Source organism: Diplotaxodon limnothrissa, linkage group LG11, assembly GCF_057381915.1.
Source record: "Diplotaxodon limnothrissa isolate DT_005_m linkage group LG11, D_limnothrissa_male_GT1.1, whole genome shotgun sequence".
Lineage (NCBI taxonomy): Eukaryota > Metazoa > Chordata > Actinopteri > Cichliformes > Cichlidae > Diplotaxodon > Diplotaxodon limnothrissa.
In genome coordinates this window covers 18808562-18835242 of record NC_140606.1, presented here as the reverse complement: position 1 = coordinate 18835242, position 26681 = coordinate 18808562, and the positions used below count along the sequence as shown (strand labels likewise).

At 42.6% G+C, this 26681-nt stretch overlaps 2 protein-coding genes, 2 non-coding genes and 1 pseudogene across 4 annotated transcripts in view; 3 read left to right on the top strand and 2 right to left on the bottom strand.

The window, feature by feature from the left end:
• Nucleotides 1–1572: 1572 nt before the first annotated feature.
• trnar-acg (transfer RNA arginine (anticodon ACG)) lies at nt 1573–1645 on the top strand. The gene has a single exon. It is a non-coding gene; the product is annotated as a tRNA-Arg (tRNA).
• Nucleotides 1646–2095: 450 nt separating this feature from the next.
• On the bottom strand, nt 2096–2168 carry trnar-acg (transfer RNA arginine (anticodon ACG)). The gene has a single exon. It is a non-coding gene; the product is annotated as a tRNA-Arg (tRNA).
• Nucleotides 2169–10024: 7856 nt separating this feature from the next.
• Nucleotides 10025–12573, top strand: LOC146622589 (uncharacterized). The gene is made up of 3 exons (XM_085365261.1): nt 10025–10338; nt 10448–10729; nt 11222–12573. Exons 1-3 carry the CDS (start codon nt 10122–10124, stop codon nt 12250–12252), a joined length of 1530 nt encoding a protein of 509 aa, XP_085221387.1. The 5' UTR covers nt 10025–10121; the 3' UTR covers nt 12253–12573.
• A 184-nt stretch (nt 12574–12757) lies between these two features.
• LOC146622588 (uncharacterized) lies at nt 12758–15953 on the bottom strand (annotated as a pseudogene).
• A 4031-nt stretch (nt 15954–19984) lies between these two features.
• Nucleotides 19985–26681, top strand: part of deptor (DEP domain containing MTOR-interacting protein) — a 38843-nt gene continuing 32146 nt past the window's right edge. The window contains exons 1-3 of the mRNA XM_085366288.1: nt 19985–20389; nt 20558–20650; nt 24923–25101. Coding sequence (XP_085222414.1) covers nt 20376–20389; nt 20558–20650; nt 24923–25101 — 286 coding nt within the window. The 5' untranslated portion in view covers nt 19985–20375. The remainder of the gene's footprint in view (nt 20390–20557; nt 20651–24922; nt 25102–26681) is intronic.

Sequence of the window (26681 nt, the reverse complement as noted above, 5' to 3'; positions counted from 1 at the left end):
CTCTGATTGGAACATGGGCTAGAAGTGGGTTGTATTATTACTGTGGACACCGCACTCTTTTGGTTCGGGTTCCTCTGGGAAGTGAGGGGGCATGTGCTATGGTACGGCTGGGAGCTCCACTCACACTGATCAGAAACCAGGTAAAAGCCCTACCACAACACAACACATGCACTTTAGCTGCCAGATGTAAGAGACACATTTTGGCAAAGAGAGGGACCCAGGGGGCACATGCGTATGACCCAAGATTGAATTCACCCACCTGGATTGACTCAATAGGGGTGCCCAGGGGAGTTCCAAATGAGTATAAACTAGCAGACCAAGTAGCTTCAGGATTTGAAAGTATATTCATCTGGGTAACTCCAAACAAGAATGTTGATTGCATAAATTATGTCCACTATAACTTGCTGAGACTCTCTAACCTAACCAGAGATGGCATGGAGGGGTTTGCGGAACAGTTGGGTCCGACCTCGCTGATGGGAGTGCAAAATCAAATGGCCCTTGACATGTTGTTGGCGGAGAAAGGGGGTGTATGTGCCATGTTCGGAGACGTGTTGTACCTTTATCCCCAACAACACTGCCCCAGATGGCTCAGTAACTCGAGCTCTGGAAGGGCTGAAAACTTTGTCTAAAACTATGCATGAACACTCAGGAATCGACAACCCGCTGGAGAGCTGGATGACATCCGTCTTCAGACAATGGAAAGGGTTTGTGATGTCTGTAATGCTTTCTATTGCATTATTTCTAGGGATATTGGTGACTTGTGGTTGTTGTCTCATTCCTTGCACCAGAGGATTGTTGGAAAAGGTAATCACGAGGCCAGTGGACCCCGGAGCAGTGACCCCGGTGTCCATGATGCCATTGATGGAGCTAGAAGTAACTGAGTTCTGTAACTTCTGAGCTACAGAAGGTTAAAACTGCATACATGCCTACAAAACACATATAATACATACAATCTAGAAACAGGCCTGAGCAAAGGCCTGAATGCATTCAGCAACCTGTTGCATTTGAGTTTGCTTAGTAACAGGTGACAGAAGATGTGTCAGAGAGGAGGACAAGTCCACGGGGGCCTTCAGGGCCTGAAGTCATCGCCATATTTGGAAAAGATCTAAAAGCTGAAGGACAGTAGGTTTCAAGAACTGGAGTTGGAAGCCCCTAGTCTACACACATTCTCTTTAGGCGCAGGCAGACTGGCTGGCTAAAAAAAACGCAACAAGGAAGAACTCGATCCTATGATCTTCTGATTTGTTTAGGCGCCGTGTTCACTAGCTCTGAAAATAAGCACGATGGCGTCACCTGCTGGCATAGAGAGCAACTAGGCCGAGTTTTTTCTCATTAAGTTGTAACTACTACTATTTATTCATTTAACAGTTATTGTTCTTTTTAATGTTATACTTCAACCCGTTCTCACTCCCAAAGCGTAACATTTTACGCTAGGTGACAAATCGTCACCATATTACGTTTTCGGCTACCCACCACGTTCCTAAATGACGACCTCGAAAAAGAACGAGTAAACCTAGACTGCAAATACTTACACTGTTGTGAAATAGGAAGTTCTCGAGTGGAAACCGTCGTGGGCCAGTGGCGCAATGGATAACGCGTCTGACTACGGATCAGAAGATTCTAGGTTCGACTCCTGGCTGGCTCGCTCTTTTCCACTCTCCTCATATGTAAATTTAAGAAAGCTTCCTTGTTTTACTTTCACTTCCGTAGAACGAATTACGTCTCCATCTCCACGAGATCGTAGGTATTGTGATGGTTCTGACACAACCTCTAATAGTTATAACAATAATACTTATCTGTGTTTATCCAAGAAACTTTGTCTTCCCCCAAACAACCAAACTGAACTGAAGCTGTACTTGTTGCCAAGAAAATTGACTGATTGATAACTGATCGATTTTGATTCTTTGTACCACATTGAATTGGTCAAATCTTTCTAGAAATTCCAGCAAGTTCAGGCAACAGGCCTGCCTCTTTATTCTTCTGGTCACTAGCAAACAATATAATCAATACATCCACTATTTCTTGGAATTATACATCTCTAGCAAGTCATCCAGCATTTAACTCTTATATAAGAGAATGAAGGCTAAAAATACGACGAGCCAGCCAGGAGTCGAACCTAGAATCTTCTGATCCGTAGTCAGACGCGTTATCCATTGCGCCACTGGCCCACGTGACAGACTCAGTGCACACCTGCAATTCGTTAGCGTACCACTCTTCCTCTCTTACTTTAAAAGGCTCCGTTGGTCAGCAGATGTCGCTGTTGAGCTTTACACAAATAAGGTGGCAGGACGTCTCAAGCTAATTGTCGAACACACTTTTTTTCTCAATATACTGACTTTAATCTCAGAATTCTGAGAAAAAGACAACAATTATGAGATTAAGTCTGAGAATTCTAAGGTTAATCTCAGAGAAAAAATTCTGAATTCTGAGAAAAAGTCAGACTTTTTTCATAAAAATTCTGGAAAAGAAAAAAAGAAAGAAAGACGTGGCTACTTTTTCTGTCTTTCTAGTGGTCCTAATCCTCTTCCATAAGAACAGGCTAATCAGACAGAAACACTAGTTACATTTCGTCACAGAGTGCCCACCACAGCAATAAACCAGGTAACTACACTCCCAAAGGCAAACTAATATTAATGGTTTATTTTCACCATCTTTCGCTAGCTCACCTAAATTAACCAATCTGTGTCTAACCACACAGACTAGTCCCGCCTTCTAAATCGGCAGCTAAAACTAATGTATCACTTTGGTGATTAAGGTGAAATAAAGGTGAAATGTGGATAAAAAGAGATTAATTCTGAGATTAGAATTCTGAAAAAAAGTAAAAATTCCAAGAAAAAAGCCAAAATTCTGACTTTAATCTCAGAATTCTAAGAAAAAGACACAAATTCTGAGATTAATTCTGAGAATTATGAGATTGATCTCAAATTTCTGAGATTAGAATTTTGAGGAAAAAAGTCAGAATTCGGAGATTAAAGTCATAATTCTGGAAAAGAAACAAAAAAGAAAGACGTGGCTACTTTTTTGTCTTTCTAGTGGTCCAAATCCTCTTCCATAAGAACAGGCTAATGACAATACAGAAAGAAACACTAGTTACATTTCGTCACAGAGTGCCCACCACAGCAATAAACCAGGTAACTACACTCCCAAAGGTAAACTAATATTAATGGTTTATCTTCACCATCTTTCGCTAGCTCACCTAAATTAACCAATCTGTATCTAACCACACAGACTAGTCCCGCCTTCTAAATCGGCAGTTAAAACTAATAAAGGTGAAATGTGGATAAAAAGTTGCTGGAAAGGTGCCAATGTTGTTTTACCAGCTACAAATATCCATCACTACCTGAGCATACTATTACAACAGGCTTTTAAAGATTTATTAATAATATTAAATATTATTATTTATTAATTTAATAAATATTGGTTATTTATTAACCAATGACTTGGTGTTTTTTCTTTAACATGTTATAGGTAAGGAAGTTGATCATAGAGACAATTGGTCTTAACCCTTGGTAGTACCTACGGCCATTTATCATCCACAGCGTTTTTTAATATTAGGCCATTTTCACTGTGTTGAATAGAATATAGCCAAACCTTCCAACCCTTTTTTTTTTCATTTTTCTTTAGAATTGCCGTCTCCGTTTATTCGATTAGCTTAAGGTGGCTAAGCTAAAAACCGCCATCCACATGAGGTCCTAGAGCCATAAATCGCCCCATTGAAACCCTTTATAAACGCTATTTTTCGCTATTTTTCACTGCACAATTATTACCGTTAATATCTGTGTGATGGCTTAGGTTTCGTTTTCATTCTGGACTCAAGGCCTTAGAATTGTAATTTTTTTATTTGGCCACCGGGTGGCTCCCTTGCTTCACATTTGACCCGGGGCTCGAAATCAGCGAGCCGCCGTAAAACACTACCCGGAAATCAGGATTCGATCGCGGCTTGGAAAACAGGATTCCCCCGCCGATCGTCTGGAGCGATGTCTCAGTCCCAGGGTCACTCAAGCGGGAATTTTTTTTTTGACTCAACCGGAAATGACGTATTTGTTGTCACGTGGTATCGACGTGTGTGCTGGTGAAAGGCGTCCGACGAAACATGACCGGAGCAATCGTCTGCACGTTACCCGGGAGGAGGCATGGATCCCGGGTTAGACAACGACGAGGGACCGCCTGGAGGACATAATTCGCTTCGGAAAAGAAAATTGTAAGTTGATCGAAATTAATTTTGGTGCTGATCTTTAGTCCATCTAAAGGCCTAATTATAATAACAATTGAATATTACCTCAAATGGTTTTTTTGGAAAATATTCAAGTTTTATGTTTTTTGGGGCAAAAAAGCAGTGCGCTCATGTGACGAAACCGGGATATAAAGGGTTAAAATCCGCGAAATGTAATTAAAACTTGACATGAATATTTCAAGGAGAAGTAGGTCTAAAAGATTGGCTAATTTAAAGTGGAATAAAATATTAATATATAAATTTTTTATAGCACTTTTTTGGGCGTGGTCGATTGGGACCGATAGTGTGTGCATTTTATGAAATGCGCTCCTGCAAAAAAAATAAAAGGCGATCGAAATGACTGTTGGTATCAATCTTTGGTCCACCCAAAGGCCTAATTAAAAGTACAATAAAATATAACTTTCAAATGTATTTTATGGAAAATATTTCATTTTTTCATTTTTTTCGCCAAAAACGGCCGTGCGCTCATGTGACAAAACCGGGATATAAAGGGTTAAAATCCGCGAAATGTAATTAAAACTTGACATGAATATTTCAAGGAGAAGTAGGTCTGAAAGATTGGCTAATTTAAAGTGGAATAAAATATTAATGTATAATCTTTTTATAGCACTTTTTATGGCGTGGTCGATTTTTGGCTCTAGGACCTCATAAGGGGTACGTTTTTTAGGTACTACCAAGGGTTAAAGGTGCACCATGTTTATGTATCTTCGGTAAACCATACAGACTTGGTGTAGATTCCTCTGGGTATAACCTGTGGTATGAGGTTCGGTCAATAGCATTGTCTATCACCCTCTTTCTATAACCACTTCCTGGGTCTCGTTTCAGGGGCTCATAAGACCTGCAGTCAGCTGAGCCTGAAGATGTCACGGTCTGGCTGGGGCAGACCGTATGTGTTGCAGAGGAGGACTCAAACGCAGACCAAAACGTGGTGTGGATTAACAAAACAAGCCGTTTATTGAGACTAGCAACGAGGGTACAAAATAATAGGGCATCGGTGAAAACTAAACAATAACCTAAACTGGGTGAACTAATAACAAAACATGAAAACCGTGCAGCCTGTTACAGTCGCTCCTGCTTTTCTCTTAGTTTAGCTCTTTTTTCTTACGTATTCTTTTTTTTTCTGACTTGTATTTTCCTCCGTTTTCTATCTCTTACTCAATCATGTGGATTGAGAGAGTTTTTGTTCTTCTGGTGGCCGTGGAACTGTTACTTTTATCATGGAACGGGACCGCGGCACATCTCCTACACGCACGGACTGTTTACTCCAGAGATCAGCTGATCGCCCTGATGCCGGCCGGCTCGCTGGCCAGGCCCGCAGAAGTGCCCGCAGAAGTACCAGCTGAAATTTGGAGGAAAACACATCGGGGATGCAGAGGTCAAGGACAGAAGAGAAGAAAAAAGGTGACGGTGAGACAGCGGAGGCTCGAAGCGAGGAGGAGGTTTAAACCGTGTCTGCCGTCTATCGTGATGGGAAATGTGCGATCGTTGGCAAGTAAAATCGACGAGCTCTCAGCACTGGTACGGAGTCAGAGGGAATACCGAGAGTGTAGCCTGATGTGTTTCACCGAATCATGGCTGCACCAGGTCATTCCCGATGAGAATGCTTCCGTGGAAGGCTTCCACACTGTTCGGGCGGACAGGGACAGCATCGCTAGCGGTAAGCGTAAAGGAGGGGGGCTTGCTGTTTTAGTTAACAACCGGTGGTGTAACCCTGCCAACATAACAATCAAAGAAAGGATTTGTTGCCCGGACACTGAACTGTGTGCTGTTGGACTCAGGCCGTATTATTTACCCAGGGAATTCTCTCACGTCATCTTGGTGGCTGTTTATGTTCCCCCCTCTGCTAACCCCACAGCTGCATGTGACACTATCCACTCTGCCATAGCTCGGCTACAGACTCAGCACCCGAGTGCCTTTATTGTGATCTCGGGTGACTTCAACCATGTATCACTGGACAATACACTACCAACATTCAAACAATATGTGGACTGTCCCACCAGGGGAGAGAAAACTTTAGACTTACTGTATGCTAACGTCAAGGATGCATACAGCTCCTCCTCCCTCCCCCCACTTGGTAGGTCAGATCATAACCTGATTCACCTCACCCCCCGCTATGTGCCAATTGTGAGGAGGGAACCTGTGACCACCAGGACTGTCAGGAGGTGGTCAGAGGAGGCAATAGCGGAACTACAGGGCTGTTTCGAGGTGACCGACTGGGAAACACTCTGTGAGCCTCACGCCGAGGACATCAATGGGCTTACTGAGTGTATCACAGACTACATAACTTTCTGCACCGACTCCATTGTTCCAGCTCAGACTGTTCATTGTTACCCAAATAACAAGCCGTGGGTGACTAAGGACATCAAAGCCCTCCTCAACAACAAGAAGAGGGCTTTCAGAGGGGGCAACAAAGAGGAGGTGAGGAAGGTCCAGGTGTTACTAAAGGACAAGATCAGAGAGGCTAAGGACAATTACAGGAGGAAGCTGGAGTGGAAACTCCAGCAGAACAGCATGAGAGAGGTGTGGAGGGGCATGAAGACCATCACTGGATTCAGGCCAACCAACAGCAGGGGAGCTGAGGGAGGTGAGAATAGAGCCGACGAGTTGAATCTGTTTTTCAATAGATTCGACACCACAGTGTCTGCTCCCACCCCCACAACCTCACCTGCAGTCAGCCTGGAATCCAGAGCCACACCACTGTGCCAGCCTCTCTCTTCACATGTTGCCTCCTGTGAGATTCCTGACACCCCTCCCCCACCCATCACCTTCACTCAATACCAGGTTGAGATGCAAATGAGGAGACTTCACTCAGGCAAGTCTGCTGGACCAGACGGAGTGAGTCCCCTTGTCCTCAAGACCTGTGCCCCCCAGCTGTGTGGAGTCTTTCATAAACTGTTTATGCTGAGTCTGAGTCTGCAGAGGGTCCCGGTGATGTGGAAGACATCATGCCTCGTCCCTGTACCAAAGACGCCACGTCCCAGTGGCCCCCAGGATTATAGGCCCGTGGCACTGACCTCCCACATCATGAAGACCCTGGAAAGGCTCATCCTGGACCAGCTGCGACCCATAGTAAGACCACATCTGGATCCCCTTCAGTTCGCTTATCAGCCTCGTCTCGGAACTGAGGACGCCATCATCTACCTGCTCAATTGTATCTACACCCATCTGGACCAGCCGGCGAGCACTGTGAGGGTCATGTTTTTTGACTTTTCCAGTGCTTTCAACACCATCAGGCCGACCCTCCTGGGTGATAAGTTAGCAGCGATGCAGGTGGATGCTTCTCTGGTGTCCTGGATTGTTGATTACCTGACAGGAAGACCACAATATGTACGTCTCCCACAGTGTGTGTCTGACAAGGTGATTAGCAACACAGGGGCGCCACAGGGGACTGTCCTCTCCCCCTTCCTCTTCACCCTCTACACCACAGACTTCAGCCACTGCACAGAGACCTGCCATCTTCAGAAGTTTTCTGATGACTCTGCGGTGGTTGGATGCATCAGCAGGGATGATGAGACAGAGTACCGGGCTGTGGTCGACTCCTTTGTCACGTGGTGTGAGCAGAATCATCTGCAGCTCAACGTGGCAAAGACCAAGGAACTGATCGTGGACTTCAGGAAGACCAGGAAACACTTGACCCCTGTTTCAATCCAGGGGGTCAGTGTTGACATTGTGGAGGACTATAAATACCTTGGAGTACACATTGACAATAAACTGGACTGGGCTAAAAACACCACAGCACTTTACAGGAAGGGCCAGAGTCGTCTCTATTTTTTGAGGCGACTGAGGTCCTTCAACATCTGCCAGAAAATGCTGAGGATTTTCTATGAGTCTGTGGTGGCCAGTGCGATCCTCTATGCTGTTGCATGCTGGGGGAGCAGGCTGAGGGTCGCAGATGCCAACAGACTTAATAAACTGATCCGTAAGGCCAGCAATGTTGTGGGGATGGAGCTGGACTCCCTCAAGGTGGTGTCGGAGAGGCGGATGCTGTCCAAGATAAAGACAATGTTGGATAACACCTCCCACCCACTCCATGACATGCTGGTCAGTCACAGGAGCTCGTTCAGTGAGAGACTGAGATTACCGAAAAGCACCACTGAACGACACAGGAAATCATTCCTGCCTGTGGCCATCTCCCTGTACAACGCATCCACTTAACACACTGTTTGCTGCTACAACTACACATGTTTCTTTTCCAAATATTTATTTATAAGTGACTTATGTATGTATGTATGTATATATATGTATATATTGTACTATTCTTAGTTAGCGTATTGTCTGTCTTGTCTTAATGTTGGTTTAAAATGGAGCACTGTAACAAAAAATAATTTCCCCCAGGGATCAATAAAGTATTCTGATTCTGAAAACCTTAACCATAGTGAACTGACATGGGTACCTGGAGATGAGACATGGATGAGCAGACGACCTGAACATGGCATGCAGAAAACAAAGGGCTTAAATACATACATGAGGTGATCAGGGGAAGTGGAGACACATGGGGGAACAGCTGACTGACATAAACCTAATGACAGGACCAGGAGAGGAAAGCTAAATACAATGAACAAAGAACACATGACACTGTCAGAATAAAACAGGAAACACTAAAACTAGACATGACAACCCGAACTTGACAATGTAAGACACAGACATGAAACACATGAAGAGCAGGGGAGATTTACCATAGTTGGAAACACGAGGGGGAAATAATAACTAGAAACACTTAGGCATGATAACAAATGAACTTGAAAACCTGAAGGGCTTAAACATAAACTATAAACATCAAAATGAACTAAAACTCAAAACACTGGGTCATAAGACCCAGGATCGTGACAGAAGAAGTCACTTGAATGAGTGACAAAACGTTTCTCCCACTGAAAACGCCACATCCAGATGAACAGAATCAACTTTTTGGAATCACTGTTGTCAAGACTGTCTCCAGGATCCACCCCTTAACTTCAGTGAAATTCTGACTGCCATGAAGACAGTAAGTCGAAGTTTATAACATAATAATAATAATCATCCTGAAGGCTAATCAAAGTTTATATATACTTAACCCAGCTATTTTTAATAAAGTAAATTAAAGTTAGGAGAGTTGTGAGCAAATTCTAATTCATATTCTATTAGCTAATATACAGCATTGTGCGACAAGCTATTATGTAGCAAGCTATCATATGCAACCCTGATAATGTTAAATACTACACGGTTTGTTTAACATACTAGTTTGCACATTGGGACATGAGCAAATAAAGTAAGAGTAGCACAATTAATTGCCCATCAGAGACTGACCGAGTTTTTTTGTCCTTTTTTGAAACAGAATGGATCCTAGATTTAGAAGAAGGAGAGGGGACGGCTGTGCCAGTCTCTTTGACACAGAAGAGGCCATGACAGTCAAAGCCGAGAAAAGCCCATGGGCCTGAGCTCTCTCACCTGAGAAGGTAAAAGAGTCAGCAAGGATGGCTGTTCTGTCAAGGTGGGGGACCCTGATAATGAACACCATCTTCTGCAGTTTGGAATCTTCAGGGGCCATAAGCTTCAGACTGGCTGAAAATGTACTGGATTATGCTAGGTATGTGGTTCCTCTCTCACACACACAAAATATAAGTTAAAAGATTATTGTACTTTTATTCTCTGTTATCGGTTTAATAGAGAATTTTCCTTCCTGCTGGCTGGATCCACGCCTTACCAGATATTGACCAGAGGTGGATTTCCAAAACCTTGTACAAGTGGTTGCGCTTTAATCAATCAGAGGTGGACCACACAAAGGTAGACAGAATGTGCAATAGCTAGGTTTCATTTGACGTAGACGTGACGTCGACGTAAAGCGCGAAATTTGACTGGCGGTCGGAAGTGAAAAAGATAAGCGCAAAATCACAGACAGACAGTACGCAAAATGCCTATGTCCTGTTGTGTTTACGGATGCTCCAGTAGGTCGACCAGAGAAACTGATAAACGGTATTTTAGGGTACCAAAAATAGCCCAACGAAGAGGAGAAAAATGGAAAATTCTAACCGAAAAACGTAGGAAAAAATGGATTTTAAATTTACGTTTACAGTCGGGAGGAGCAGAGTCTGCCAATGCCCGTGTCTGCAGCGACCACTTCGTCAGAGGTAATGTTATGTTTGCAAACGAACTTATTAGCATTAGGTTGTCGTTAAATTCTCGTTTACTTAGTGCTTTTAAGTTAGTAGTCTAATATTGACTTGATTGGGACTATAGGCTGCCCAAGTGCTTTGGATGACGAAGAGTCGGAGGACTGGGCTCCGACGGTCAATCTCGGCTACGAACGAAAACCCAGATCGGAATCAGTTCTCAAACGAGAGAAAAGAATGAAGCTTAAGGCAGAACAGCATCGATGTGCAGAGGCGATTTTGGATATGCAACAGACGGCTGAGAGCCCGGATTTGAGCCTAGTGACAGTGGAGAACCCCGAACTGCAGCTTCCAGCTGAGAATCCACAACCAGAAGACTTCAGTGTGAATGAGACATTCACTTATCCAGGTAAGATATTGTGCTGAGATGTAAAACAAACAAGAATCATGTCAAAGAGAAAAAGATGCCATTATCTGTAATGATTATGGTTCAAGTTACATATTACATGTTTGTGATTTTTTAATCACAGAGTAAATCCATACCATTTTATTCAGAAAAAAAGAAAAAGTGGCACTTATTACCGTCAGGCACACACCACAGGTTTTTGTACACTGCTATGGTTCTTATATTGCCAGATTCCAGACAGTCTCCTTTCACAGATAAGTAAAGATATCCGTAATGTAAGGTTTCTGTGGTGAGAAACATATAAATATATTTTTTGTTTAGACGCAACATGTTTTTTTGTTGATTAAAAAAAATAATTACATTAAATTAACATAGTGAATTAAACACATTACACCAGATTCTAATTGCCCACTAAAAAACTCCTACAGTGAAAATGAGTAAAAATTGAGGTTGCCTCTATTATGTTGATTATGCTCCCCCACTGTTATATTGCAGGCTGTGCGGATGCTGGATGCCAGACAGAGCTGACGATGGATGACATCGAGAAGATGGAGGATGTTTTGAGACAGAACACAGCAGAGCTGGTTGATCTTCGGAGCAAGGCTCTGGACACACAGTTCAGCCAGGAGGCTTTTGAAAAAAATGAAGACAAGACAAAGTTCTACACAGGGCTCCCCAACTTCTTAGTTTTAATTCAGATTTTTGAACTGTGCGAGCCCTATATCACCTCGGGACCTATGTCTTTGTTGTCCAAATTTGAACAATTCATACTAGTTTTGCTGAGGCTGAGACTAAATCTGCCCCTGAAAGATTTAGCTTTCAGGTTCAATATTTCTCTGTCCACTGCTTCTAGAGTTTGGCATAAAGTAATTGACATACTTCATAAAAGGTTAGAGTTCCTAATTGAGTGGCCAGAGCGACATGTTCTTCAAGCTACGATGCCACTGAGTTTCAGACAGGCATTTGGATGTAAAGTGGCTGTGATTGTTGATTGCTTTGAAGTCTTTATTGAGAGACCATCTAATCTTCTTGCACAAGCTCAAACTTGGTCCAACTACAAGCACCATCACACTGTAAAATTTTTGATTGGTGTTGCCCCCCAAGGCTACGTCACTTACATATCTTCTGCCTGGGGAGGGAGAGTTAGCGATAAGCAGATCACAATAGAGAGTGGCCTCCTAAAGAACTTGTTACCTGGAGATATTGTCCTTGCAGATCGTGGGTTCAATATTGGCGATAATGTGGGGTTTTACTGTGCTTCACTACAGACACCGGCATTCACTAAAGGGAGAAAACAGCTGTCAGCCTATGAAGTGGCAGAGACAAGGAAAATAGCCAATTTGCGTATCCATGTTGAGCGAGTCATAGATTTAGTCAGGAGGAAATATCAAATTCTGCAGAGCAGGGCTATGCCAATAGAGAACATGTCCACAAAGCCAGGTGAGACACATGCATTGATCGACAAGATTGGGGTAATTTGTTGTGCCTTATCAAATCTCTCCGAGTCTGTTGTCCCACTGGAGTAAGGGGGGTGGGTGGTAATCAATCAGTTAAAAAAAATTAAATGTCTTGTCACTGTCACGGCTCACAGAAGGGGGTGGAGAGGAAGAGTAGTGTCCAGTATCTGCTGCTTGGCTCTGGTGATAAGTAGAACAGGGTAGAGTAATAGTAGTACCTAAGTCCTGACTCCTGATTAGTCTGTAAATGTTTTCAAATGAAATATTTTTCTCCAACTGTCATATTGTGCTGGCAGTTTGTACAGTATTATACTGTGAGATGGATTGCAATCTATTTTGTTTATTTGTTTAAAAGTCTAATCTTGTAAATAAACCACCAATGTATTATTATGCTGCCTCAATAGCATTTAATCATTGTGTAGTGTTACACAACACTTAAATGACACAATTAAATGTACAATAAAATTAAATGACAATTTGTGCTCTAATGCTACGTCAGAGCAAATACAATAGCCAGAACTCATAATGACTACCATCAGGTCATAACAATATTCAAAATGTCATTATGTTGTCGTCCTTTTATCACATTACACATGTATGTTTGTAACTTGCTGTCCCAGTATTTCTGGGAGTATACTGTTTCTAAAAAAAACACTCAACTTTAGGAATCGCATCATCCCAAAACTCAAGGTCAGGCAAAATCCTTTCAACAAATATGTCATTGCGGTTCCACACAACAAAGTCACAGTACTCTGCATTTGCAATGTGAAGCTGTGCCTGAATTTGGTAATAGTAGTCATGAGTTGGGTCCAGTGTGACATTATCCCCGTCACTGATGAGGCAGAAGCCCTTCTCCCCAGCACGCATGCGCAGGTTGACCGCATCTTTCTGAGAGTGTGGGCACTAAAATCACAGTGATGAGAACAACAATCAAGATTTATCTGATGAAACAGTGAAGAAGCAAAGATGATGGGTGTGGTCTGTGTTATCATAATCTCTCATTGCCCAAAACAAATGTCTATTTGACACAGACAATAAAGCCTCATCTTATCTTAATTGAACAATAGATTAGAAATTAGAAAAGGTATTTCCTGCATTTTTACTCAGTTCACTGATTCTTATGGAAAGATGTCACACCTATGGCCTTGACTACAACAGAGTCAATACCTTAATCTCGCAGATGCCAGTTCCATGACAGTCACAAGTGACTATCCCATCAGGGGAGGACCCCATGTATGGCCACTTGGGGTTCAGCCAGAGACCGCTGTCCATACATGAGAAGCCTGCATGCTCCTGGCTCATAAGCTTCTCATATGCTCCTCTGGCTTGTGCTTCATGTTTGCATCCATAACTATAAACAGTACACATGCCAAACATGAAAAGGAAATTATTACTTAGTATTGGATGTGTAAAACAGTAAAGTGATGTATTATACAATATGCCATTACCCTAAACTATACTTAGTTCTTACCCTGTATAACCCTAGCCGTATAAGCCTATAACTAACCTCCATCTTCATAACACTTTTTTAGTTACAGTTATGGACAGTTTCATACCCCAAATCTTAACTCTGCCTTACCCTACATCAAACCCTAAATACCTTGTAGCAGCTGTGGTGAACCTATATGCCTCTGGATAGCATATGGCCTTGATCAAGCTCTTTGATGGTTGCTGGGGGTTGGTCTTAAGAACTTGAGCTGCAGTGTCTCTGGTGTTCTGTACTCAGGCACAGTTTTAGGAAGCATGCTAGACTGGGGGACAAATTCTTTGTGGTAAGGTTCCCTAGACATCAGTGCTGCACTCCTTGGACAGTTTTTGCTTAAACTCTCAAAAAACCTACAGTATGTCTCTGAATCTCTCTGCACTCTTGGGCATGGAAGTGATTTCCCAACCTTTTGTGTACTTGTGCAGCCATCAATGGAACACTCAAGCTTTCGTTTTTTTGACTTTGCTGAAGAGAAGTCAATCAGAGTTACTGGGCAAGCAGGAATCTGGAAAAATTAAGCCAAAGAAGATCATTAAAATTTAAAAAGCTCTTTTCCAAAACGCTATATATTCGTTTCCAAAAATATTCGAAATTGAACAGTGATGGCAGTGGAGTGAGTATGTGTGTTTTAGGCTGGGTATAGTGGTTGGTTGGCAGTGAAGTGTGTGTGTGTATGTTGGGTGGGGATGGAGGTGCCATGTGCTGGGTATAAAAGGAGTGGAAAGTAAGCAGTTCCATGTTGATGAAAATGTGGTGTGAGGAGTTGTGAGTATTGAGGAATGCATGAGAAATGTGAATATATAAAGTGCTGCAGTCAGGTGTGTGTGTGCGCAGAAAACAAGTGCTAGGGTGTTGAGGCATGCATGAGAAGGGTGTGATATACAGTATACGGTTCTGCAGTCATGGTTATGTTAGTCATGAAAAAGGAAATGGCTTTTAAATGCTGTTATAGCGTTTTGGAATAGAACTCTTCATTTATTAAAGTACTGCCTTTTGTCTGACCCCTCACCTGCAACCTGCCCGGCTTGATTAGATCTACCAGGAGCTTGAAGCCCCCGCCGGTATAGCCTACAGGGTCATTGAGGCACTCAAGCTTCCCCACCACGACAAGGTAGCAGTATAGGGGAAGATATTTTATCCTACTGTCACATGAAGTCCCAATATAACATTCTTTATCCTACATTTTGCTTTTTGGCTTACCTTTTTAACATGAGATGGCATCAGCCACTTGCACTGCTCTGATGTGCATGTCGCTCTCATTTTCACCCCAGCTTCAACTGCAAAAAGAACAGCTCCAACGTGCGAGCATGATTCTGATAGTCTGGAAATAGAGCACATAATCTTTTTAACATGAAATGCAATATTTACAGTACATTTTGATGATGCATAGCTTACTAATACTAATGTGCAATGGCACTTTATTTGAAGTAACATGTTTATTCATTAACTCTTTCTCAACAGCCTATAGAGAAATCATTATCTAGGTGATGACATGACTGAATAGTTCTACCCTCTATCTGAAAAATGCATCTGAGTGTCATTGAGGGATCTAAGGCAATCACACAAATTCTTAGCTGATGAATTCTTAGCTAAAAGAAAACACTCTCTCCCCACTACTACTGAAGTACACCTGCAAAATGCTAGCAGTGCCCTATGCGTATGTGTGTGTGTGTGTGTGTGTGTGTGTGTGTTCTCATTGCAATAACATCCTACTTAATTAGGCTACTAACCCTGCCATACAATTGCAATGAGCTGCAATCACTTCTCCATCCTCCTTTGCAATTACCCAAGTCTTCAGAGGTGTCTCGTTAGACCGCTGAGAATGGTTTACCTTGAAACAAACAACTGTCACTCTAACGAAGTCCTAAGGATGTGGCATGTTTGTTGACGTTAAAGCCGCTACCGCTAACTGTTAGCGTGTTTAAGATAAAGCAATATAAGAACAAACACTCACCCTTGCAAACACCAAACTGTATCCATCACGGAGACGTTTTGTTCCAAGGTTGTGGACCCACCCGCTGACAAAAAAATTGTACGCCTCCAGACTCTTGAAAGCTTTCATTTGCTGCCTAGTGTAGTAAGAAGTCTGGAGGACCAAGTAGTTGGTGATATCCACAGCCTCGATAGTAGGCAAATCCTTTACTTCTGTGGTGTATTCGGACATTTTCAAAGAATACGGATCACGTCCGATATATTTTTTAACTATCTGTTTATATCTCTCCCGAGAAACGGGGTCTAAAGTTGCACAATAGCTGCTCTCCTGACTCTCCACAGTGTCCTCCATGTTTACTTCCGCCCTCCACTCAAAAATCGCGCTGCCTCCGCACGTCATCAGAACCACGTGACCGCAACCCAACTATTCACTGACTTCAAGTGCTCTGCCTGCACTGGAGCAGTACTTTGGCCAGCCCCTGTTCCTTTGGATGGATAGGACGCTGTGGCGTGTGAGGCTGTACTGTCCACATCCAGACTGTTGCAAGTCAGATCTTATATCTGCTGGACTACATTAGTAGATCAAGCTCATAGTTGATATCGGCAACTCTTATTACTTGGCTTCAGAATATCTTGCCTGTAGGAGCTGCAAACAAAAGATGATCAGCTGGAGCCACACCATCATTTCCCAGCTAGATGTTGGCCATCGCAATTCCACTTCCCATGTCTTCTGACATACTGTACAAGCTGGGATGTGACATCCAGGTTGTGTTCTTCATGCATCAGCGTAGGTTGGGAAACAGAAGCAGCCAAAAAAAAGCAACTGGAGGAAGAGCATGCTAAAAGCTGGCTTGAGAAGCAAATTCAGTTTCTCACTGCCTGCAGGACCTAAATATCATTGACTGATGCAGGTATATGCCCAAGATGTCCTCAGCAGGCTGGATAAAGTGAAGGCCTCCATCACATCCCTGTTTGGACAGGCTATCAAAATGGACTTCGCCAAGAAGATTGTGAGGAAGCTGGCAGGTGAGCCCCGGTATACAGCTGCTTGGGTAACAAATGTTACTAGGAGATTTGCTACTGGATGCCCAACTGATTCCCACGCTCTCTACTCTGGTTTCATGGCCCAAGTCACCAGCTACATCTTTTTGTGGCATGACAGCGACCTGCAATGACTCAGGGCAGCTAAGCCCACAGAAGCAAGGAAACAAGTCACATGTGCCCTACAGAAGCAGATGTGACAAGCTACATCACCAAAGCAGAGATGAGGACGGTGAGGAAGTCATGCTCAAGCAGTTGACTGAGGCATAGGATGGAGAGAGGAGCTGCAACACTTTTGTTGTCCCTCTGATCCACTCTGCAAGGATGCCAGAAATCTGGAAGACCCTACGAAAAAAAATCCCTGCCTTGAGTATGAAGGGTTCCTATGGTTCCTCACCCACCTGCAGCTGCTTGGCTGGTGGATGTGCCTTACACCACCCAGCACTATTATAAGAGGAAAAGACAGAAGGAGAAATATAGTGACAGTTATGTAAGGAAGACTAATAAAATCATGTGTAAACAGTGTCAGCAGAGGGGGACTCTACCACACACCAGCAGTAATTTGGCATTTGGTACTGCCAAGCCACAGCTGCCATGACTCTGGCTGAGTGGGGGGCTACTAGCTCATATAAAGCATTGGGTGCAAAATTATTATTAGTGGTGACAAACATAAGGCCTGGGGGTCTCAATCGGCCCACTGGATGGCTTTGGAAAATATGAAGAAGAATATGGGGGCCTACATTTTTTACTTAACCCTGTATTTTAAGTTTACAGCTTTTGTTGGTGATAAGAACCCCGACCTGTCGCATACACCCACACAGAAATAGTTAAGTAATTTGTCCCACACGCCATCAAACTGTTTAACTCCTCTCTGGAGGGGAGAGGGAGGGGAAACAGGAGGACAAAGGAGGGGGGAACAACTAAGCTGTAGTGCCTCTTCACCTCACTGTGCAATACCTTGTGCAATACTTTTTGTAAATAGTCACAGTGCAATAGACTCAATACTTGAAATGTGCAATTCACTTGTATTTTTATTTTTATTCCTATTTATTCTATTTATCCCCTTTGTATATTTTATTTATATTTGTCTCTGTAATTATATATGTGTGTGTGTGTGTGTGTGTGTGTGTATATATATATATATAATATTCTGTAACTCTGTAACTTCTGTCGGTGCTGTGCTTTTTTGGAAATCGAATTTCCCAGAGGAACCCACCCGAGGGATTAATAAAGTTCTATCTTATCTTATCTTATCTCTTATCTTAAACAATTAAATGAAAGCAGTCGAGAACTTGATAGATTATTTACCTTATCAAGAGAGAAGGAGGCTATTACAAAAGTATTTCAGTTGTGTGGTTGTTCTGCCTTTGTTCTGCAGGGATGGCCCAACTGAAACAGATTAAGCTCCCAAGTGGTTCCATTTCCTTGTTACCTCTGAAAGAAACCTACCCAGCTGCCTGCCCTTTCCTGCCTCCTCCCATTCTCTTGTACCTCACCAACCTGTGATGGGTTCATGGATGTGCTTTACACCGCCCAGCATTATCATAAGAGAAAAGGGCAGGGGGAGAAGAACAGTGGCAAAAATGAAGTGGTACGCAAGGAAGAATAATACCATCACATGTAAACAGTGTTGGCAGCAGTTGGTGCTGCCAGGCCACAGCCACCAAGACTCTGACTGAGTGGAGGGCAGGAAGAAAGATGCTCTACCCTGACTCTAGTACACTGCATATTTAATGTAATTTCAGTTTATTATAGACCATAGAAGTGATCCGTTCATTGTGGGTTATGCCATATTACACCATAACCCAGAAGTTCTTGTCTATTGTTCAATTTCGCCACGTTTCTCTTTTGTCTTGGTGCATGCTCAATCATCCAGGTAAGGAAATCCCAGAAGGCTGGACTGAAGGAACAGGGAGAAATAGCCGAGGTATGCCAAATTGCACAAGGACTGGACTGAAAATCAGTGGCAACAGGTCTGACAGAGTGATTAATCCAAATTTTACATTTTTGGTTTGTATTATTGGTGTTTACTGAGGAGCCAGGAGAGCTGTACAGCAGTGAGTGTTTACAGCCATCTGTATAACACAGTGGAGGCTTCTGTCATGCTTTGGGGCTACATTTGTGGTGGTGGAGATCTTGTCAGAATTGATGGAATTATGAAAGCAGGGCCATCAGATTTTGGTCCACCACACAACAACATCTTTTAAAATGTCCAATTAGCTACAGCTTCATTTTTCAGCATGACAATGACCCCAAACACAGAGCCAATGCAGTAAAAGAGAAAGATGCACAGAGGAAGACTATCAGTTATAGATTGGCCTCCACACTGAAGCGGTGTGGGATGCTTGTGACACAGAACAGGACGCAGCCAACATCCAAAGAAAATATCGGCGTAACTTCTTAGACAGGTACTAAATCTGTTTTTTGGTTTGTTTGTTTGTTTTTTGTTTATATACTCTATCCAGAAAATCAGTGGACCTGTTTCCAATTTTCCAAACAAAATATAGAGAAATGAAGGAGTGGCTGTACATAAATGTACAGTAACACAGAATACTTTGTTTTTGAGTTGGAACTAATCTTCCAGTTCCTCGACAAGTTTCGACATATGTTGTTATTTTATACATTGAGCAACACATGTAAGGCAGTGTGCATGTCCACAGGAATTTGTGTGCTGCTGCTGCGTAGGTTGAGCTACACCCTGCTCACATGTCATAGGAGGATGTTTTGGTAGCTTATGATTGGATTCCTGTTGCCTGTGAGAGTTTGTCCTGAGGCCTTTTTAGCTACAAGTAGGCTACACTGACACACTTTATTTGAATAGAAATTGCAGTTGGCATTCTTTGTCTGCACTGAATTGCTTTATAGGATGTTACATAATCTCCTTCTGTGTCTTTCCCCCCTCTTTTGTACACTATAGCATATACATTTAACAGGTAAAGGAGGTGGAGACGTCCCATTTTGTGGAATAAATACAAACAAATCTTATTATTAAGCTCCAAATTGTTACTAATTTAGTTTGTGTAAATCACAGGTGTTACAGTTGCTTTTACAGTTGTAAATGACAGAATGCCTTTTTTTCCTCTAGAAAATACACGAACACGTGCAAAGAAGAAAGGTGTACAACCCGAATTTGTAGCTAAAATTACCCCCTCATGTCCCACCTATCCTACCTCATTCTTTCCAGAAGCGAGCGCACGCACACCTGCACACGCTCACACACACATACATCTCTGCAATCCCGCCCCTTCGGTGAACTCCCCCAGTGACGTCAGCAGAGTCCTCCCAATGCGGGGGCTCTGTGGATGGGCTCCGGCTGCTCCATGCAGAAAACGTGCAGTCAGCTCGTGTGGTTGGTCGCACGCGGGGACAAACAAACCGAGCACCGCACGGAGGGAGAGAAAGAGAGAGAGAGAGAGAGAGAGAGAGAGAGAGCTGCTGTCACTAGCGCTGAATTCAAAGATTAAACGCAGGGGTTCAAGGAGACTACGAGGAGGAGGGGGCATGCATGCATGCACTGATCTGTAAGAGTAGATTTTCTTGTTTGGGTTTTTTTTTCCAATCCAGGGAACTGAAAGTGGAGAACTGCTGATGAAGCTGCAGGCGCACTGAGGCGCTGCCTGGATTGTTTTTGCGTCTCACTCCCGGCATTGTTGCTCGTGTTTCCCGGGATGGAATAATTCCTTTCTTCGCTTTCATCCAAGGAATACCTGCGAGCCTACCCTCACCGCTCTCCATGGTGCTTGAAGGGTAAGCAGAAACCGAGGTGTCAGTGCATTGTTTGTCATCAGCGCACGGATCTTCTCCACGCCTTTGTCCAATCCGGTGATTCTTTATGCGTTTGTCACCTAAAAAGCAGTGATGCACATTTGGATGCATAGAAACACAACCCCCCCTGCCCTTTGCTTCTTGTTTCAGTAGAGAGATGGACGGCATCGGGAACACCATGCAGAAGAAGGCTGCCGAGCTGGAGCGTCTGGCCGAGGTGCTTGTCACCGGGGAACAGCTCAGGTATGTCGGTCGGTTCAGCTCCAAGTTCTCGTAGAATTCACAGGGTGTAGCGTCCTACCTTGTTTTTGGCAAAGTTTGTGGTACCTTTCGTGTGATTTGACAGCTTTAATAGCAAGGAATTCCTAGCAGTTTTTAAGTTACTATGCATGCTCATGTCAGCATGTTTTGGGTACATGTAAAAGGCCATGACAGTAAATAAGGGAAGCGGGTTTTGGGAGATATTTGACAGCAGGTTAATAACCATGCAATCACGTGGCTCCCTCTCCATGCAAACGGGTACAGCAGCCTGTTTTTGTTTAGTTTTTTTGCCCCACTGCACCATGCACAACCAAACAAAGACATTCGCACATGCATAACCTTCCTCGTGCACGCTGTTGCTCCTCATCTCCACTATGTAACGCATTTTCACGTTACTATATCACTTTAATGTCCAGAATCTGCAGGATCCTGCTTTGCAGCATTCATTTCTGGTGCTCCATCTATACAGTGCCCTTTGAGCCCCGCAGAGAATGATGAACTTACTAACCCGGTGTCATTATCAAGCCCTGCCCATTCATCCTATCAGGGATTTGTACCAACACTGCTAGCAGTGTTGTTGACATGCTGTACCCTTTGACCCACTGTACTGTAAAAAAGAAAAAAAGACTACATAACCAGCAGTTCATTCACTACTTCATACCCCCAGCAATGAATAGAGGCCCAGTTGGTAAAGCATGGCATCAATGCCTGGAATTTCAGCCCCCAACTGAACTATATGGAAATATGTGGCTAAAGTATGTTTTTGTGGTTGTGTTTTGAAGTATGTTGCTTTCCAAAAAACCACAAGCAGTATCACTTCAGTCTTCCTAAAGAGATTAACAGTTTGCTTGCAACAGTTTTCCCTGTTTATCATTATATGCTCACCATGTGTGTGTGTGTCAGTGTCCTTGGCACTGCTGCACACTGAGATTGCCAGCTGGCATTGTGGTCAGTGTCAGTGAACGAAAGGTTGGTTGTGGAGGCTGTTCCAGGGTCTCCTGAGATGCCGCTGTTCTGGGGAAAGGACTCAAGGTTGTGGCTTGTAAGACTTGCTCTCTGGCCTAAATCTTAATTCCTGACAGTTTCAAAGATGTCTTTTTGTCACTGCCTTGCTTCACGCTTGAACAGTTCAACTGTTTGATGGATTGCAAAAAAAATTGAATATAATAAAATAAAATGAATTTGGTACACATATAGATTTTGGTGCCACATCAAGCTTGATGGCTGCTTTTTGGATGGACAAACACTGAGGAATAAATTTAATTTTATCTGTTGCCATCGCCAGGTCAGCGTTTCCCATACTATGGATAGTGCATGAATAGAAACCAAAACTGTTCTTGGCTGCTTTTTTGTATGTATGTATGCATATAAAAAATGACCTTCAGTGAATATAGTAAACATTATTTATGCTTGCAATCAGCATGTTAAATTGCCTTTGTGAGCATTTAGGAATGCTGACGTTAACATTTAGATTAATGCGGTGCAGTGGGTAAGTGCAGTCTCCTTCAGTGGCTAGTGTGGCTATAGAAAGTCGGAAAAATTGTGTCAGGCACTGTCCTTTATTTCTAACACTCAGCGAAATGAAAACATAGTCACTGTTTCAACCCGGTTTCATTACCTCACTGTTAAATCTTGTGGCCACCGTATAGTTATAGTACAGGGCAGCCAAAAATCACGAATCAGTGCTGTGCAAAGGTCTCGGGCCACCCCTGATTTCTCTATATGTTCTCTATTTTCTTATTTCTTAAGGACATGACTTTAAGAGACTTTTCATCTGTTCTGGATAGTTTGGGGTGGTTTTTTAGGATCACCACTTGCCCAGTTTTCCACACCATGCTGCAAAGTCTTCAGCTAATAACACCTTGTTGGTGCACAAGCACAATTTTATCTTTGGCATTTTTCATATATTTAACTAAAGAAATGCAAGAAAAACTGGCTGGTAATACACAGTGCCTAAAATACAATTAAAATTCATTCTTGGCTAAGTTTTCTCTTATGTACAGTATTTGTTTTATACTCGAATGACTCAAAGGTCAGTGTTAAGTAGCTTCACAGACAAAAAAAAATTCCTCCGATACAAGGACTAAAGTGAAAATGAGGGTAACAAAGCAACCAATGTCAAAAGAAAAATTTTGAAAGACCTTCAGAAAGCCTGGAGAACTATTGCTCAAGACCAATTAAAAAAATACAATTAGGTCTGGCTCCTTGGAAGCAAAATATAAGGAGATAAGGGATGCCAAAACCTTTGGACAGCACTGTAGCTTGTGAATATTTGTAATTTGTTTTGTTTCATATTATTAATGAGAGTTTTCTGATTAAACATGACCCATGGTCCTTCTCGGTTTCCCTTCGCTGCATCCTATTTAAAAAAAAAAAATCCTGGAAACACTCTTACACACGGGACAGTTTAATGTCTGACTTTCTCCTTTTGTGTTTGGCTGCAATTCCTTTGTTTTTTTAGCTTTGTCCTGGAGTGTTTGCTCATACCAAACGCAATGAGAGATTTAAAAACGTCACATTCCCTTTCAGTCTGAGAACCGCAGCATTCATAAGTATAAGATTACACTTTGCTGATGAGAGCAAGCAGTGCCCACACCTTTATTAGCTCACTTTATCATGAGTCAAGCTCATGGAACATGAATGACACAGTTTCCGTTACTGATAACAGCAGACTGTTTTAAAATATGTTATCACTTGTTTGTGCTCTATCGTGTTGACTCCTTGTATCACAGAACAGATCTGTTTCAGGCAGATGGCTTAAAAACAGACAGAGAAGCAGCTATATGGAAGAACAGGCACATGCAGCTGTTGTAGTAAGTCTTGTGACCAGTTCATAGCTGTGAATAGATAATGTGTTGCACTGTGGCTGAGTCTGATGGTTATTAAGTGTTCATGAATGCTTCCAGCCTGGGACTCAGCATGCCAGTAGGCAAAGACTCTTTGAGAAAAGCTTCTCCCTGTTACTGTGTGATTCAGCACAAGTTAAAGAAATGAAACGACTTTGCTTTCTGCTTCCTCTCGAGTTGAATTTATGTGAGGATTAGACCGGAGCTAAATACACAGAGAGGATGATGTCAGGATTGCATGGATGCAAAGTCTCCAAGTTTTTCAGAGGAGCTTGTTTGCCCATCGTGAGTCTTGGCAGTAGAGTTGGGTCGGCTTGGACTAATGCTGTCATAGCTAATCCGGCGTGATGCTAGCCAGCTGCATACAGACTCAGCATGAAGTGGAACTAGCTAGCTGGAGGAAGCTTGGCTAAGACTGGTGGACTGTTTCACAATACCTAGGTTCAGCTAGAGGTCACTGTGAAGCCAGCACATGAAGGATCTACACCAGGGGTGCCAAACATAAAGCCCGGGGCCCAGAATGAGCCCAGCAAAGACTTCAATCCAGCCCACTCAATAGCTTTCAAAAATGTGAACAAGTGCATTGATTTTTAACTTTTTAACTGTATTTTCATAGGTTTTACTAATAAGTCTTCCCAGCTACAGAAAAGTTATTAAACAAACAATTAAATGACAGAGAAGTTCTTATTTTTCACTATTTACTATAGAAATGTCCACATTTGCTTTTTTTTATAGTGCGCTCACATTTTAAAAACAAGAAACTTGAAACTTTAGATTTTATGTATGCAGGACAGTGTGGGAATGGGTTACCAAAGCTTATCATGCAGAAAACCGAGATGTACTGTTGAACTAACACTTTGATTTCTTATATCAAGAGATCTCAGGGTTTAAATGTTTATTTAAATGTTTTTACACTGGCATAAGGAGGAGTTTCACTGGTTTGATCTCAAGATCAAAGTGGGCGGTATCTGGCCCATGATGGAAATTAAGTTTGGCTTGAGAGGTTCATCATGTGATCATGCAGTCAACCTTATAAATCCCTGCAGATAGTGTTTGAATACTGTGTTTCATCTCAAACCAAAAATATGCATTTGCTGTGTTTTCATTCCACTTTAAATTTCAATTGTGATACCCTCACATCGATAACCAAATCAGGACATGTAGTCAGCAACAGTGCTTAGCTGTTTGTTTTAGAACAATATGAGCAAAATGAGTGTAAAATGATACACCATGCTGCTTTGGTCTCTCCTCACTGTTATTACAGTCTCTTTATATGTTACAAAATCAATGCACCCTTTCAGGTGCAAAACAAACAACAACAACAACAACAAAAAACCCAATTTCTGGTGTAATTTCTAAGGACTTGTGCTGAAGTCAGATTTTCTTCCCCTCTGCTACTTGTTTACAGGCTGCGGCTCCATGAGGCGAAGGTGATCAAGGACCGGAGGCACCACCTCCGGACTTACCCGAACTGCTTTGTAGCTAAGGAGCTCATTGATTGGCTGATCGAACACAAGGAAGCTTCAGATCGAGACACGGCCATCAAGATTGTGCAGAAACTTTTAGACCAGAGCATCATTCACCACGGTAGAGCTTTGTTTCTGTGAGAAAGTGTATGCGTGTGAGAGTGGATTTTCCATTTTCTATAACAGCAAGGGTCCCTCTCTCACCCTCTGTTTTCTTCCTGACATTTTCTGGGAACAAGCCGTCCCTCTTAATGGATGATTCTCTGGGTCTCCTGGCCAATTTGGCTCCAGTGGAGCGTCTCATACCTGCTTCACATTTGACCACTGACAGAGGCCTTTTTCCTCTTAAGTTATTACTTAGACAGAGCCAACGTATAGAAACTAGGCTATAGATTAATGACCGAATGTCAAAACCCAGTCTGTGATCCTGTAACGCTTCTATACAGTCTGAAAGAAAACATCAGGACAGCTTTTGTTTCTCTGTGTGCATCTGTGTTTCTTTGCATGAAGACAGCGTTTGCCTGCATTATAGGCTTTGGGTTCTCTCAGTCACTCTCTAACAGCCGCTTCCTGTAGTGGCTCTTTGTCAACAATTGTCCATGTTGTTATTTAGGCATTGTTTGGGGGTTCTCGTTAAAGCAGTTTCTTTTAAATGTCTGCAAATTCTGCAGAAATTTACAGACTTCATGATCGGAACTGGTTTTGATGATCGGGTTCCTTAGTGTCACCGTGTTACTGCAGTATCACAGAAAGGGAAGGAATTCCATTACATTTGCCAAGTACGTTATCTTGGACTCAATGATGAGCTGATTAGAATTCAGAAGTCAAAGGGCCAAGTCACTGTGACCTCATTGGCCATAACTCAGGAATTTATGGGCTGGGTGGTGCTATAGCTAGCTGTGATATACTCGAGGCTAAAATCCATGTCACAGGGGCCTGGATTCAAGTCTGACCCAGACCATTTCCCCTCAAACTCTCCTACTCTCTGTACCATCTTGTCCAATGAAGGTTAACATGCCTAAAAATAAAATACACCAAATACTTATTATGGAAAAATTGGACGCAAATGTTTGAAAAACGTAACTTGAAAATTAAAAAAGGTAAGAGCCACTATGATATTATAATGTATAACTTAGAAAGTTATAAGTGCTGATCATAAGTCACCAAATGATGACGGACATCATTCAGACATGGTCGGCTGCTGAACTGGTAGCAAGAACCTTTGGTCTTCTTTCGGCTGTTCACCTTTTGTGGATCATCTTCCTCCATTTCACACTATTCCTAGCATCCTCTTCTGTCACATCATCTCTCTGCATGACCTCCTTCAATACCTACATGGATCTTCTGTGATCGTCCTCTTTTCTTCATGACTAGCTGTTTCATCGACAACATGTATCATTACGTAAAGCTACTTGAAATACTACCAACATTTATTTAGAGTCTTGAGTAACTTGACCCAGCTGTCTTAGCTAATTATAGGCCAATCACCAACCTTTATTTTGTCTCAGAAGTTCTTTAAAGAGTAGTTGTATGACCTCTGTGGTTGTCCTGCTTAACCTCATTGCAGTGTACTACACTTATGACCACAATAATTTATTACAGTGACTAGAGCATGCCACAAGTATTACAAGGTATTGTGCTGCAGTTTGAATCATAAGATAAGATAAGCGTTATTAGTGCCACATGTGGGAAATCTTTTGG

Bases quoted from the DNA above. Each gene is read 5' to 3' on its own strand.
- LOC146622589 (XM_085365261.1), top strand. From the start codon at position 10,122: ATGCCTATGTCCTGTTGTGTTTACGGATGCTCCAGTAGGTCGACCAGA. The intron at 10,339-10,447 runs GTAATGTTATGT...TTGGGACTATAG, and splicing joins CAGCGACCACTTCGTCAGAG to GCTGCCCAAGTGCTTTGGAT. The intron at 10,730-11,221 runs GTAAGATATTGT...GTTATATTGCAG, and splicing joins TGAGACATTCACTTATCCAG to GCTGTGCGGATGCTGGATGC.